This window comes from Camelus dromedarius, chromosome 2, assembly GCF_036321535.1.
Source record: "Camelus dromedarius isolate mCamDro1 chromosome 2, mCamDro1.pat, whole genome shotgun sequence".
Lineage (NCBI taxonomy): Eukaryota > Metazoa > Chordata > Mammalia > Artiodactyla > Camelidae > Camelus > Camelus dromedarius.
The window spans coordinates 41,534,263-41,550,153 of record NC_087437.1 but is presented as its reverse complement, the minus strand read 5'-3'; the positions used below and the strand labels follow the sequence as shown (position 1 = coordinate 41,550,153).

Sequence of the window (15,891 nt, the reverse complement as noted above, 5' to 3'; positions counted from 1 at the left end):
TGATAACCTGAACAAAATTAGGGTTTCATTAGCAAGGAAGAATCAAGTCTAGAGGGCAAATGAGCACCTGCCAGATGAGAAAATTGTTCCGTTTGGCTGTCTCTCTTTCTAGGCTCTGCCAACATAAATGACCGGAGCATGCTGGGGAAACGTGACAGTGAGATGGCCATCATCATGCAGGACACCGAGACGGTCCCTTCGGTAATGGATGGAAAAGAGTACCAAGCTGGCCAGTTCGCCCAGGGGCTTCGGCTGCAGTGCTTCCGGTGGGTCTCTGAAGCTGGTTCTCCCTTAAGTAGTCCTGCTGCAGTGGGCACTGGAACCCCACCCCCACCCCCCAGCCTCTTGCCTTTAGCACACATGCCGTCTCCAGGGTCTTCTTCTCTAAAACAGCATCCCCCAGGACACAGGACGTGAACCCCCAGTCGTATGCAAAATGACTGTGTGGGGCACAAACGTTTCCTATGTCAATAGTTTTTATTATTTTTATGTCCAGTAGAGAAAACTAGCATTTAAAATCTATTTATTTATATATATACGTGTGTATATATATATATATATATATGTATGTATATATAAATATATATATACGTATATATATAAAAATATATATATTTAAATTGATTTAGGACCAGGTCAAACCGTCTAGTGTCTATTTAAGTTTTTTATAGTGAGTCCATTTTTAGAAATTGAAATAGTTCCAGTAATACAAGGATATGATAAAAATTCCCAAAGGAGAATGTGAGAGATGCTGGTGTTAAATTTAAACGTGGGAACTTCAGTTCTCAGATTTAAGATGACCTCCAGACATGGACGGCTCTTGATCTTCTGTAAGAAAATGTGAGTTTCAAACAAGTCTGTGGTCAAGCAGAGAACACTGGGCTAGGAAGGAAGCAAAGGATGTGTGGCTCTAAATGAGTCCTTCATTCAATTAAGGTTGACTGAGAACTTTCCTGGGCGGGGCTCTGACCAGCCCCTGTAGTCTGATCTCAGTGGTCAGAGTGATCCTTCCAGAACCTAACTCAGAGCCGGTCACTCCTCTGCTCAGCCGCTCCCCAGTGGCTTCTTATCTTTTCTTTTTCCCCAAATGGCTTCTTATCTCCTCTCACTCTTCCCCTCGCCCACTGCAGACACACTGAGCTCCCCACTGTCTGTGGAACACCCCGACCACCTTCCCATCTGCACGCTTTTTGCAGTATGTCCATAATTCTATGATTCCAGAACTATATTGTCCAGGATGGGATTTCAGTGTGGCCTCTACAGTGAGACAGAGCCAAATGCCCCTGATTAAGGATGGCATTTTAAGCCATTTGATGAGAGGCACTGCATAGATACTGGTGCAGTGCTGTCGTTTTAACCCTTCCGGTGTTAATGGTCGCTTCTGGAAACTGGCTCACTTGCAGACAGGCACATAGGGAGCCCTTCCCTCCTGCAGGTGCTGGCGGCCATTACCTCATACTCCACACTCTGGCTTTTGAGACCCAAGCTTCAGTTCCAGAGATGTTCATTCTGCTCCCTCTGCCCCAGAGGAGCTCAGCAAGTTCATCCCTCAAAATCTGACTGTCAATCCCTTGTCACAGCTTTTATTGCTTTATTTATTGTCCTTGTTACTAATTGTTTTACCAGTAAAATTTTTTTTCAGACCATTGATACTCCAATTAGCATCTGATGTTAAATTGTTTTGTTTAACAGGGGACAGTTTAAAATTAGTATCATGTTAATCAACCCACTGATTGCCTACTGCAGCTTATATAAGGAAACAAATATTTCCTCCTGTAAACTAGAAGTAAATGTCACACCATTCCAGTTCCATGAGAACTTGAGTATTTAAAGATGTGAGCTTCTTTAAAACTTTCTAAACGTGGAATGATTATAGAGGGAGAGGGTTCTCCTTACAACACATTGTCACTTTAGAAAATTGGATAAACACAGAAAAGCAATAAGAAAATTAAATTTGTCTGTAATCCCACCACTCAGTGCTAACAATTTCAACATTCCACTTTTTTCTATACATAAATATTACGATACTGTATTTCTCTTTTTAAACATAATTAGGATCTTGTAGTTCTACAAAGGTCTTCATTATTTAAACACTGTTACACTTTTCCATGTCATTAGAGTGTTCTTCTGTGACACTGAATGGCTGCATTGTGTTACATCGTATGAGTATGCCATAATCCCTTTAACCGAAACCTCACTGACAGGCAAGTTTTTTTGCTGATGTAAAGAAGTAGGTATGTTTGTAGACAGCATCTTGCTTACCTTCTTAATTGTTTCCTTGACTATGTCCCAACTATGGAATTTCTAGTCAAAGGAAGTGTGCAGTTTCCTTTGCCCTCTGATTTCTTATCCTATTTATCACCAGCAGTGTTTTAGAGGGCTTAGCCCTCCTATCTTTTCTGAGTTCTATTAAATTACTTCATCTTTGCTGATTTGTTGGGTTTCAAATAGAATTTCATTATTTTAAGTTGCAATTTGAGGGTTTAAAAATGTATTCGTTAGCCATTTGCAGTTGTCCTTTTGTAAATTGTTTAGATTATTTCTGTCCTTTGACCAATTTTGTTGGAATGTTTCACTTTCTTTTAATGATTTATAAGTAATTTAAGTATATAAGGGGCTAGTTTCTTTCTCCCATTTGTTGTGAATCTGATTTGCCAATTGCCTTTTAATCATATTTAAAGCATTTGGGTAAAACTTCAGTTTTTATTAATCAAATCTATCAGGTTTTTTTTTGTTCCTCCTTTTAAAAAATATACTTTAGAATAGCTTCCCCAGCCCAAGATCAAATATTTACTTATATTTTCCTCCAGCGTTTGTTTGATATTACTTCTTACATTTAACATCTGCAATTTATTTCACTGTAAGGAATGAAGTAGGGACTCTAACTCCTTTTCCCCAACAAACCAGCTGGTCTAGAACTGCATGATTGCAGCACTCTGTGCCTCTCTGGCCTGCAGTGCCTCTTCCTGGAGCACCGAGTTGCCATGCATCCTGACTTGTCTCTGCTCTCTGTGATGTCCTATTGAAAGTCTGCTGACTCGCACACCAGTGTGATACCACTTTAATTATTGTAGCCGTGCACTGTAATGCTACTTCCTGCCATACCACTTCCCCAAATTAGTATTCTTTTCCAGAATAATCTTGGCTACTTTGTTTGTTTTTGTGTATTTCTGGTTTGGGGGGGGTGGTAATTAGGTTTATTTATTTATTTTTAATGGAGTACTGGAGATTGAACCCAGGACCTTGTGCGTGCTAAGTGTGCGCTCTACCACTGAGCTATACCCGACCTTCCTTGCCTACTTTTAAATAGTCATTCTTCTAAATGAACTTTAAAATTATTTATTCAAGTTTTCTCATCAGTTTTTTAAATCAGGATTGCAGTATATTTATAGATTAATATAAAAAGAGTTGACATCTTTATAATATTGAGCCATCCTATTGAAGAGCAGGGTATAGGCTTCAATTTATTCAAATTTTTTTTTGTTCTTCAATAAAGCTTTAGGGTTTTCATTACTGGAAGCAGGAGCCCTTCAGTAATCATTAAAGTCTTTTGTTGTTATCGGTTTTTTCGCTGATCCCATACATCTCATGCTAAGCTCACTGCTAGGTGCTTTATTTTCCTGGCAACTTTCAAACTATCTTAAAGAGGCACTTGTTCTTGAACAACCATTTTCACTTTGCCATTATGGCAAACACAAATAATATATTAAAAAGCACCATGAAAACTTTGTGTTGATTTTAGCTGTTTTTTATTAGGAAATATTCTCAAAGATAAATATTGTGGCCTAAAACAGAGCCATTTTCTCCCTTAAAAAAATGCAACTTCAATCATTTTCCATCTGGGCTACTTTTGAATAGAAATAAAGAGATTCATTTTAATGTGAAGTCGATTCTAAATAGGATCAACCATCAGGGTACTGCACTGAATGTCACAACTACGTGCCAAACAGTTCATTAAGTCCTAGCAAATTATCCAAACTTTACAGATGCAACTGTCATTCAATAGAACCATGATCCACACAAGCAGAGCTCAGAATCATTTAGAGTGATAGACATGAAGAATGTGAAGAACAGAAACAGTTTCCTGCAGGTTTCCTACTGTCCCCCTGATGCATAAACAATCCAGCATTAAATCGTTGCCATTATACACGTCAACATAAAAGCAAATCCATTTACTCTGAAACCTCAAAAGAATACCCAGAATACTTTGTATTATTTTTTCCGTGCATTTTAATGTAAATTTTTATAATTAAAAAATTGATAGGGGAAGTAACTTATTACTGAATAGTGTCTGTTACAGACAGATTTATTTAACTGCTTTCTCTACACACGAGCTCTTAACTGATAACTTGATAGACACACTGCCTCACCTCTCGTTCTAACTTAAAAGCAAAGTCACAGAAACATTCTTTCTGCTCTGTTTTCAGCTGGTTAGACCCGACCCAAATCAAAGGTATTATTATAATTGGCTTATTGTTATAACTTGTTCTGTCCTTCAAATCTGGTGCAGTTAAATTCTGCTTTGGGTCTTAAGGTGCAGCAGCATCTGTGCAAACATCATCCCTTAGGATCTTTTTGAAAGTTATTCCTGTGTAGTCCGAAGGAGACATTATTTGAAGTGGAAATAGAATTTTGAGGTTATAAAACTCTAAGAATCCTGGTGAGCCCAGGTGCCAGGTATGTTTATTTTAGAGAATTTTTATACAGCAGAAAAACTGCAGACTAAAACTAAAATGAGATGCCTTTTTATCCATAAGCTGGCTGAGCTTTTTCAGGAGTTGATAGTACCGGAGATGACTGGGGAGAACACACGTGGTTAATACCGTATGTGTTGGAACAGCCTCTCTTGAAGTAAATTTCGCATACTGTTTGATCCAGGAATTTTAATTCTTAAATTTCTGCTAGTGAAATAATCATAGAAATGTACAAAGTATTAGATGTGATGAATAAATTATGCATTATAGTATTATTTAAATAATAATGGAAAACTGGAAGCTACCCAAAAGGTCATAATAAAATAATTGGTTGAATAAAATTTCACATGACAGGAAATTCTACAGTCATTAAAAATGATGATGTAGTGGGGAGGGGATAGCTCTAGTGACAGAGCGCATGCTTAGCACACACGAGGTCCTGGGTTCCATCCCTAGTACCTCCTCCAAGTAGAAATGAATGAATAAACCTAATTACCTCCCCCTCATACAAAAATGGTGATGTAAACCTATATATTTCAATACAAAGAAGGTGACAATATTATGACCTCCACACTGTTAAATCCAGTGGCCAGTTCTCATCTGAATTGAACACCATTCTCCTTGACGTACTTCGTGTGGTTCCAGGACACTCACCCTCTGGCTTCACTGCAGCCTCACTGACTGCTCCTTCTCTCCCCTGCTGTCAGGTGCGCTGGTCCCCTTCTCTGTCTGTACTCACTACTTTGGTAAATTCAGTTAAAGTGCTATGGCTTTAGGAATATATATATATATATATATGTGGACAATTCGCAATTGTATCTCCAGCCAAATCTTCTCTCCCAAACTCCAGGTTCATGTATCCAGCTGCCCACTTAGCATTGCCACTGGAATATTTAATAGATGTCCCAGCAGTTTCAAAATTGAATTCTTGGTCTTCCTCCACAAATGGACTTTACCCACAGCATCCTCCTTCTCAGCTAGTGACAACTACATTCTTCCAGTTGCTCGAGCCAAAGCCCTTTTAGTCACCCTGATGCCTCATTTTTTCTCACACCCTCTGTCTACTGGATCAATAAAACCTTATGTTTCCACCACCCACGCCACCATCATCTCCCACCAAGATGACTGCAGTGACTCCAACTGGTGTCCCTGTTTCAGCCCTTACCCTGCACAGTCTGTTCTCAGTACAGCAGCCGTATTTTAATATGTAAGTCAGATCCTGTCCCTCCCGGCTCCAGTGTCCACAAGACGCCCCAATTTCACTCAATGTAAAAAGCCCAAGTCCTTCAGAGGCCCGTGTCCCCACTTGTATTTCCAACGTAGTACAAGCCTTTTGGGTATTTCTGAGCCTGCCTATGTGAGAAGAGGGCTTTGGCCCCAGTGGTGATTCTAACTCTAGTAATAGTATGTCTCCAACCTTTGGTTTCCCATTTGCAAAATGCGAATCATGTAGCATCTACATCGCAGGATTAAGATGGAAGTGCTTTTTAACTCTCAGGCTTTATGTAAGTACAAGAGTCCTTCTAATTTTCAAATATGACCTCTAAAACTCGTCTTGCTTTGCTTGAGAATTTCTTGTCATTTCTGGTCCTCTGTTTATATTTGATCAATTCAGGCAACATCCACTACCTGGCTTCTTTTATGCCAGGTGCTCTGGGGATGTGAGAGGAGCCGGGTCCTCTTCTCTCCAAGAATTTACACACTGGAAGTGGGAGACGGGCCTGTTAAAAACAAAAAGTGCGTAAAGCATCGCAAGTGCTCCGATAAGAACGAAGCGTATGGGAAGCACAGAGTGGGGACAAAGGAAGAATGTTCAGATCACTCAGAATTGACGGGAAGAAATGGGAGATGGGAGATGGGAGATGGGGGACTCGTGCAAAGTTTTATAGAGGCGATCCTTGGACTGAACCTGGATGATGGGAGGTAGGGTTAGGCAAACAGGGAAGGGAAGGAAAAGCCTCCCCGACTACCCCATCACATCCTCTTGAAGCACACCTGGTATTTATCACATTTTAATTAATTCCTTTTGAGAGTGTTTATTGTTGATCTCATCCTCCAAATTTAACTCCACCCAGAGAGGCTCCATGTCTTCCATATTCATTTCTGTACCCTAGTTCGGCATCGTTCTTGGCCCAAGGGAGGGAAGAGGGAAGGAGGGAAGGTCAAATTATGGTTAAGAGCACAGGTCTGGGAGTCGGGTGGTCCTGGCTGGAGCCCCAGATCAGAGCTTACCAGCTCTATACCTTGAACCAGTTACTTAACTTCTTCGTGCCTTAGTTCCCTTTGCTGTAAAATGAAAATAATAACAGATCCCTCTTCTAAGGTTGTGGAGGATTTCCTGAGATCCTTTTTGGAAAGGGCTCAGCACCTTGGCTGGCACATGCTTTGCACACTCATCTTATCCTCCAGTGTCCTCACCCTCTTAGGCCAAGTTACGAGGACTCTCTTAAACAAAATGAGGGTCTTTCTCTGTCCAACAGTTAAAATTTTCAAGCATCATAACAACTTAGGTTTTTGTTTGTTTTGTTTTGCAGCTTAGATTTTTTTTATATAGACATACAGAGACACACACTTAGTCTTAATGGCTTCCTTTGATTTCGTAAAAAAAAAAAAATTAGACTTCTGTGGCTGAGTGCTTGAATTACTGGACCGTTAGAAACAGTGCCTGCAGCAAACTGCTTTGTCTCAGTTACTCATTTTGGAGGGCGCTTACATTTCAGGGTTGTCCTCGGCTATCTTTCTGGCCCCAGTGAAGACATTCAGGATCCAGTGAGTGACAAATTCTTCAAGGAGGTGTGGGTTTCAACGGCAGCTCGAAATGCTACAATTTATGATAAGGTGAGATTCGCGTATCCTGCTCCCCTTTTAATTGAATCACATCACAAAAGCACACCATTATTTCTGCATATTACTGGTACAGAGTATTCTTAATGAGTAAAAAGCCAATACACTTCCAAGTTGTGATAAAATACATATTTGTGGACAATAAAAAAAAATAGTCAAAAAGTACCATGGATTCTGACCTGAGTGGCATTCTAGTCTCCGATTCTGGAATCCTATTATAAGCATCCTCTGCAGGTGGTTACCCAGCCTTTGCGTACATCTAGTGACAAAGAAAAGAGGCAGATGGGATCAAACAATGAGTCAGACCTGGGTTCAGCCCAACTCATCCAGCTGCCGGTGTTATAACTTTGTGCAGAGGAACTTGACATTCTGAGCCTTCCTTTCTTTCCTCACCTATAAATTGGAAGGGATATTCACCAGGTGGTCATGAGGATGGAGAACAGTCTATTAAATGGATTTAGCACATGGTACATAGTAAATGGTATCTCTCCTAATGAAGCTGATTAATAATGAGAAGCTTCTTTTGTTAGACACTTCTGATTTGGGGAAGCTGTTTTAAAACCAGCTTAGTTTGTTAGGAAGGCCAAATGCATCTCCTGGTTAGTTCTGTCCATGGGTAATGATAACGCTTATACACAAGAGTTAAGAGTTACCCAACCCTGGAACAGGTTACAGCATGAAGGGGCCGGCTTTCTGTCATAGAAAATACTCAAGCTGGGATCCATTGACCATCTGTCAGAAACTGGGTAAGACTGGTTCTTCTTCTGACTTCCAGAGTCTCCTCAGCACAGAAAATGTATCATTTCTAATAGAACATGACAACTGTCTACACAGCCTTATTTCATACTGAGGATTCAAGGCCATGATCAAATACATCACGTGCATGGATTCTTTTAAAATGTAATTTTGAAAATGTAGGACACAGCCTTGTTTAGATCCTGGATTGGGGGGATAACAGTGATAGCAGACATTTTGGGAATAATCGAGTAAATCTAGATGGTATCTGAAATGATAGGGAATTGATTTTCTGAGGTGTGAGAATGATATCGTGGTTATATAAGCACATGTCCCTATTCCTAAGAAATTATATGCTGGAGTATTCAGGTGTGAAGTATTATGATGTTGAAACTTCTTTTCAATTAGCAAAGTAAGTGTACTATTGATAAGTTTAAGTACAGGTACAGATAAGAATTTTTTTCAAAATAAAGTTAGAGAAAATACAGAATATGACTTTCCTTTAGACCAGAACCTCCAGTGGAATTCAGGGATGATTATTATCCAAAAAATTAACCTTAATGTGGAGTAACACCAGGGAAGTCCCTTCCCACTAGCTAGACTTTACCCTGAGGTCAGTCACTTATGTAGATCAGATATAGGATCTGTGATTTTTTTTTTTTTTGATGGAAGAGACTCTAGCAGTCTCTTTGTAGCGAAGAAGAGAAACAACCCTTCCATCAGTGTTGTGCTGTAACATAAAACTAATACATGTTTCATACAACAAAGGTTTTGTCTGTTGGAACGAATACTTTCCACAAAGGGGATATGCTTTCTTTTAAGCTTAGCACTCAGTTTCCTATTTGCATTTCAATCAGGTGTTCCGGTGCCTTCCCAACGATGAAGTACACAATTTAATTCAGCTGAGAGACTTTATAAGCAAGCCCATCTTAGCGAAGGAAGATCCCATCAGAGCGGAGGAAGAGCTGAAGAAGATCCACGGGTTCTTGGTGCAATTCCCACTTTATTTCTTGTCTGAAGAAAACCTACTGCCTGCGGTTGGAACCAAAGAAGCCATAGTGCCCACGGAGGTTTGGACTTAAGAGTTATATTTGTTTGCAGCCCAAGGGCTTTACCCTGACGAGTACACTGCACACCGTGACTTTCTGGAGACCTAGCAGCCAAAGCCAGACGCAGTGCACTCTTGTATCCCACCCTTAGACCCTTTGGATTGGCTAGGAGGGGCTGCAGTCGTACTGATGTGAGGACAGTGAGCATCAGCAGGGCTCTGTAACGCCTCCTGCCTGTCCTTGTGAAAAAGGGACTGCATTCTGAGGTGCAGATATCCAACAGATTAAACACATACTTAAATTCCACAATGTATGCCAAAGTGCATTTTCTTCACTAACAAGAATTTACCCTAACTGTGAACAACGTTGCCAAACGTTGTCTGAGCCTCCTTAATTTCCTCTGACCCTCACTCATGCAGCTGAGGTCTGCTGGACCTGCCTTCTTCTCATAGTCCGGACAGGCTCTGGTTTGAGATATCGTTTGTTGCCAGAAGATGTTCTGATTCTGCCCCAAGTTTCTTCGAGGTGTCACCGGCTGCTCCTTCCCACCTGGTCCTGAAGCAGTAGCATGCCCCCAGCCAAGGATGTGCTCTTTCCTCCTTTCCAGTGACCGTAAGGACAGGACAGACCTCGGTCTACACAGCAGCCCGCACTTCTGGTAATATTGACACTGTGCATCTTGACATCACAGACCAACAGGAAGGAATTAAATTCAGTTATTAAGGCAGAGATTTCGCTTTGCCTCCAAAGGCACTGAGAAGATGTGTCCTTTTGACAGGGCCCACCTGATCAAATTTGAAAACATATGTAGGCGATCTGATTACTCAGCAACGGATAAAACTCAAAGATGGAGCATGCAGCCTTCAGAAACCGCCAACATGTCAGTGGGGATCTGATCCAGATAAGATTTCTTATAGTCCTATAAAATTTCCTGTCATTCTTAGCTGCTGGATTGATGGAAATTGGAATTTCTACATTTCAAAATCAAACCAGTGGATACAGCTTGTCTTTTAATAGAATCAGAGGCTTCATAACTTGTACCAAGTTAATGAGTATAAGCCTCACCTCACGTGACATTCAGCACTCCAGCTATGTTACCATCTTTAAGAAAAATTAACTGCAAAATACATGCTACTTCGCTTGCATTATTAAATATGCATTAACATTCCACCAGGCCTTCCAAAGAGGTTAGGATTATTTATTCTCATTATCCTAGTCTGTCCTAGAATTGCTCTGGGAACCCATTTTTTCCTTTTTGGATATTAACATACCCTTTGGTACACTATAGCTCCATTTTTATTAAGCAGAACTCTTCTTACGGCCTGAAAAATTAATGTGGGTTCCTAAAAGGCCTGAGCCCGTAAAGCGTGGTGTAGGTGCAGTGACGACACGTCTGTGGATTATCCGGACAGGATCTCATCCAAAGAAGCAAGGACCCAATCCCTGTTCTGGTAGAGCTGATAGTCCAGGGGACAAGGTCAGACAGGAGCACAAGGTCAGTATCTGGGTTAGCAGGAGAGAGACAGTGCCACGCCCAGGGGAGCGTTTTACAAATGAGGTGGGACTATGTAACCGACAGTGCAAATGAAAATGCTTTTCTAATGTCTGAAGACGGTAAAATGACTTCATTGTGTAGCAGTTGTAAATAAGGCGTTTGCTACTTACGAAGTTTAGAGTGGCATTTAAAGTGCTGAATGCATGTGGAATACCTTAGAGTTTCTTATATTTTCTTTTTAAGTATTTTTTAAAATGTAGAACAGTCAACAAATGGCTTTTGATTTTGTGCAAATGCTTCCATAAAACCATGAGAATTAAAGCCTGAAAGGACCCTTTCTCTTTAAAAAAAAAACACTTACCCCATCTTCTCCCCATTTTATAGATGAGAAACTGAGACCCAGGTTAGTTGAAGGAATCACTGTAGTTCACCCATTAGGACAAGTGACATTGCAGTCCATTACTGGCCTTTCGGGTCACTCACCACTGCCCCCAAATGAGGAGATGCACTAAACAGATTTCAGACAGGATGTCTCTAAGCTGTTTTGATCCCTGTGATACTATGTACTTATGTGCTTGTCTGTCTCACCATATTAGAATGTAAGCTCCACTGGGCAGGGACTTCCCTGTATTTTGTTCATAGTGTATACCCTGAGTCTGGAACAGTGCCTGGAACAGAAGAGGTGCTCAGTATGTGTTTGTCGAATGAATAAAGGAGGTGGAGGAGAGATAATGAAACGAAAAACTTACGGAGTCTCAGACAAGAAATCTTCCTGCTGGCTTCTGTAGCAAGTTGCTTTTCTACTGCATCTTCTCAAAGGCAAGATGCTCATCTGCAAAGATGAGAGACTACAAGATTTATTTGGGTGGATTTTATGGAAAATTCAGTGCAATAATTGCCTGTTTTGCAAGAGCAGTTTAAGTAGTACAACATTCTGCAAAAATTGCTAGGACTGTGGACACAAGATGTACAGTATGGCCTAATTACCCATTGTTCTCTGACATCCTTACTACCCAATAGACGTTCAAATAATTTACCTTTAACATTGCAATGTCTGATACAGGCTTTAAAATGCAAGTGACTCAGGGTCTTGAAAAGCTGTTACTGAATCTGTTCAACATTTTAAACTGTCTATAATTTTTTGAAATGCTGATAAGTGTTGTACCTGACACTCTGATAATCTCTCTAATAATTTTTGTTTTCAAGAAGGAAAAGTTTTATGATTATAAGAAGTGAAAAGTAGGAAGTGGCCATAGCCCATTAAAGCCTTTCAGGTTAGCCAAGCTTAGTCGTTGGAGGGCACTCAACACAGCAGGGCTGGTGCAGGCATTTGCTCTGTAGCAACTGTCCACTCGGTGACTCACCTCTCAGTGGGGTGGTCTTAATTCTCAGTTGTCATGCATCACATGACAAGAGCCTTGGAGAGCTGGTTATTAGATAATTGAGTGGCAATTGTAAAATAACATAGTGGATTTCTTTTAATAGCACCTTAAGAAGAAAATTTTGCCTGTAAGTAGTCAAAAACATGAGCAGTTAATCTCTTAGGTAATAACTTGGGGAACTATAATAGATCATGAATTAACAGCTTTCCCGAGGAAAACAGCAAGCCAGGAAGTCTTTTTGCAGATGTAAGAACAGATTTTATGTTTCTCTTGAAGACTCTGCGCTTCTTCCTGCCTCGCCTCATGCCTTATTCCTTCAGCCTCTGTCCCCAACCGGAGCCCTCCTGTATCGTGAAAACCATTTTACAGGACAAGAAAAAGCTTTCTGGGAAAAAAACAACATGAGACCTCGATAACAAATCTTCAGTTTAACTCCCACTTTTAAGGGACTGACAAAATATTATTTTTTAACGGAGGTAATCATTCTTTTTAAGATCTCGGCTCTGATGGAGCATTTGAGCATTTTCAGATGCCTGCCACTCTCCACAGGAGGGCTAAGGAGGGCCCTTCATGTCTTCTCATCCCTCTCCGTTCTCTCTTGTATAAAATGAGCAAACCCTAAAGGGTGTCAAGTGTGCTTAGGAATATATTTTTACTTCCTTGGAGGATCCTCTGAAGCCAATTATTACTGGCAGTTTGGAAGTTTAAAATGCGTTTTATCAGGCATAGGCCTTGAGACATTCTTGAATCTAGAAATTCACTGGTGAAGGAATCCATCGGCATCTGTCCAGAAGTTGCAGGTGAAGAATCAGTGGATCTGCATTATGTCTGGGGGGGCTGCCCTACACGTACCAAATATGATTCCTAACGGCATTTAATTCACATGTGAAAGATTCCTGGCTTTGACTTGAGGTTGGAAGGATTCATTCAAGGAACCAAAAATTCTGTGACAGTTTCTTATAGGTTATTTCATTTTTTCTTTATGCAATTTTTTTTCTTTATACCAGTTTAAATTTTTAACTTAAAAAGTAATCAAAGTAAGACAAATGAAAATTTGTCACACTAATTATTGTAAACCTCCAAGGTGTTTAAGTCAGGGACTGGGATGGCAGTGCAACCAAAACGCAAGCTTACTCTTTCCTGCTCCCCAGTAGCTTAATTGCTTGCTTTATTCTAGATAAATGCGCTGAAGTGAATGTCCGCCTGGTTCTGCTTGACACTGGGAATTGTTAACACCATGCTTTCCTAATGTATTTTCCACTTGGATTCTTCACATGAAATGGTCTAAGTCACAGGTACTGATATTTTCCTAAACCATTCTAAAAATTCATACCAAAGTATTGCAGTTGGAGCACGTGTCTCTGACACAAAAACCAAATACTCGGTGATGGACATCCATTCAGAACGTCCAGATGTTCTGGACAGAACTCAGGCTCCCAGCCTCACACTTTATGGCCAGCTTTGTAAATAAAGGTTTTTTTAAATGCAGCCATGTCCATTTGTTTACAGGTCTCATGACCAAACGATCTGCAAATCGGAAACTACTTGCCATCCTTAAGAAACGCTTACTGATCCTTCCTCTAGAGGAAGCAGAGAATCTTCAGTTAGAGCACTTCAGCTCTGTTAGGTGAGTTTTAATCTCCATAAGCAAGGTTTTTAACTCTCCCTATTCCAGAGCCCAGCATCCTGCAATAGATTTATTCTAACAAGGTCAGGTCCTTTCAGGAATGAAAATCACATGGTTTTTGGTTCCGAAAGAGTTATTGTCAGCTAACAAGGCAGGCTTCTCCCAGCTGAGTGCTCATAACCAGCACGTCTGATAATGTTTGTAACTAAAGTGTTAAATGAGAATGGGCAGGCCTAACGGTTTGTATCCAGAGTGAGAACTGTGAATGCAAGAAACTCAGTCTCTCTGAATTTTCCTTCCATCAAGACTTGGAAAGGATACCTGTATCCGTTCTCTGCCTCACAGTCAATGCTTTCTATGCCTGGTCCTTTTACTGCTTTTTTAAAATGTAAATATTCATTAATTAAACAATTAAAAGTGTGAAATCAGTCTCTCTTTGAAAACAAGAGTCCTCATTCTGCACAAGGGGTTTTTAGCGCCTGGGTGCTGGAGGTCTGAGCTCACACAGACGTGTGTTTGTGGGGCAGGTGTCAGAGTCCCAGAGTCCCCTGCTGCCACAGTCCTCTCACAAACTTAACGCACACGTCTCAGCAGCACCCAGAGAGAGAGAAGCCCCCCTGTGCCCCCTCCTCTTCCAGTCACTCCCTGTGCCCTGAAGGGCAATCACTTTCCAGAATTCTTGAAACTAAGATCAGTTTTGCCTATTTTTCTACCTCTGGCTTTTTCAGCAAGGACACCTTCAGCCTTTATCTCGACTAGGCGTCCCTGAAGCTTCTCTGGCTTCCGGGTGACTGCTTACATTCTAGAATCATCGTGGGCTCTGTTTCTCCACGTCATCTCTTCAGGCTCCCTCTGGCTCGTTCTCCGCATTCTACACGATACTCGGCTCCCACGGCTTCACTGCTGTCCACGTGCTCACCCGCAGCCCAGGTCTCCCTCCTAAGCGCCAGACACACTAGGTATCTGAGCAAAAGATACCTGACCTTGCTTTTCCCACATGCACCTCAGACTCAGCAGGGCAGCCTACCCAAAACGGCAGCCGTCAGCAGGCCTCCCAGACGCTCCCCCCCAGCAGAATTAGGGAACAGCCCCACTGTCCACCAGCTGCTGGCCTGGAGAGAGAATTCTCATCCTTGATTCCTCCCTTTCTCTCACCCTCCCCAGCCAGTCAGCCACCAAGCCTGCGAACACCGCTACTAAATGGCTCCCAGGTGCAGTCACTCATTTCTATCCCAGAGCTACTTTCTACTCTGCCTAGTCCATCACCTCACGTGGATTAACTAGTTTCACTGTCAGGTCTGGTCCCTCCCAAATCAGGGTTTTTGTTTTTGTTTTTGTTTTTGTTTTTGTTTTTGTTTTTGTTTTTGTTTTGAGAAGTCATTTGGCTCCATTTCAGTTTGAATTTCCAAATATTGTGGATTCTGAAGGCTTGCCAGCTGGGAGCATGGCCTCCACTGAACTGAGAGGTTGCAGCCTGCACGTCCCAGCTGGCCAGCAGGTGGCGCCAAGTCCCCCCTCTGACCCTCAAGGTACACGTATTTCACTGATGGACTTGGCTCCTGTGGGAACTTGGCTCCTGGTGCTGCTGATAAAGGCTAGGTCTCTTCAGGATCCACTATGGTTTCAGCTTTGGGACAACGCTCGGCCAAGCCCCTGGGGGCAGGAGCCAGCTGTCTTCAGGAACCACCAGGAAGCACCACCGCATGAGAAACAGGTGAGGAAAATGTGGAGAGAAGCTTCCTGTGTGTGGCTTGCGGCTAAGGGGTTCCTTACAGTTAGAGATAATTTTTAAGTGCAGATCTCATCATGTCTCTCCCAGCTTAAATCCCTTTAAAAGCCTTTGTTTTTTTAGGGTAAAGTCCTAATAAGGTTTTATAAGGCTCTTTCTGGACCGACTCCTCCTTAACCCTCCAGCTAAATCACTCCCAGCTGCCACTCTTCTTTTCCATAATCCTCAGTTTAGCTGCTCTGTTGGCCTTGCCAAGGAAAATTGTGTTTGCTACACATCTTAGCATTTGACTACATTCTGCATGACACGATACTTAGGTTCCCCCCAAAAGAAAAC

The 15,891-nt window shown here is 41.5% G+C and overlaps 1 protein-coding gene across 8 annotated transcripts in view; it reads left to right on the top strand.

The window, feature by feature from the left end:
• Positions 1-14,251, top strand: part of PLD1 (phospholipase D1) — a 173,248-nt gene extending 158,997 nt beyond the window's left edge. For 7 of the 8 annotated variants that reach the window (XM_031451132.2, XM_031451117.2, XM_031451145.2 and 4 more), the window contains 3 exons: positions 113-266; positions 7,415-7,532; positions 9,131-14,251. In XM_031451132.2, coding sequence (XP_031306992.2) covers positions 113-266; positions 7,415-7,532; positions 9,131-9,355 — 497 coding nt within the window. In that variant the 3' untranslated portion in view covers positions 9,356-14,251. Of the gene's footprint in view, positions 1-112; positions 267-7,414; positions 7,533-9,130 lie in introns of those variants that run through there. The other variant, XM_064492805.1, reaches the window with a different exon arrangement.
• The last annotated feature ends 1,640 nt before the right edge of the window (positions 14,252-15,891 follow it).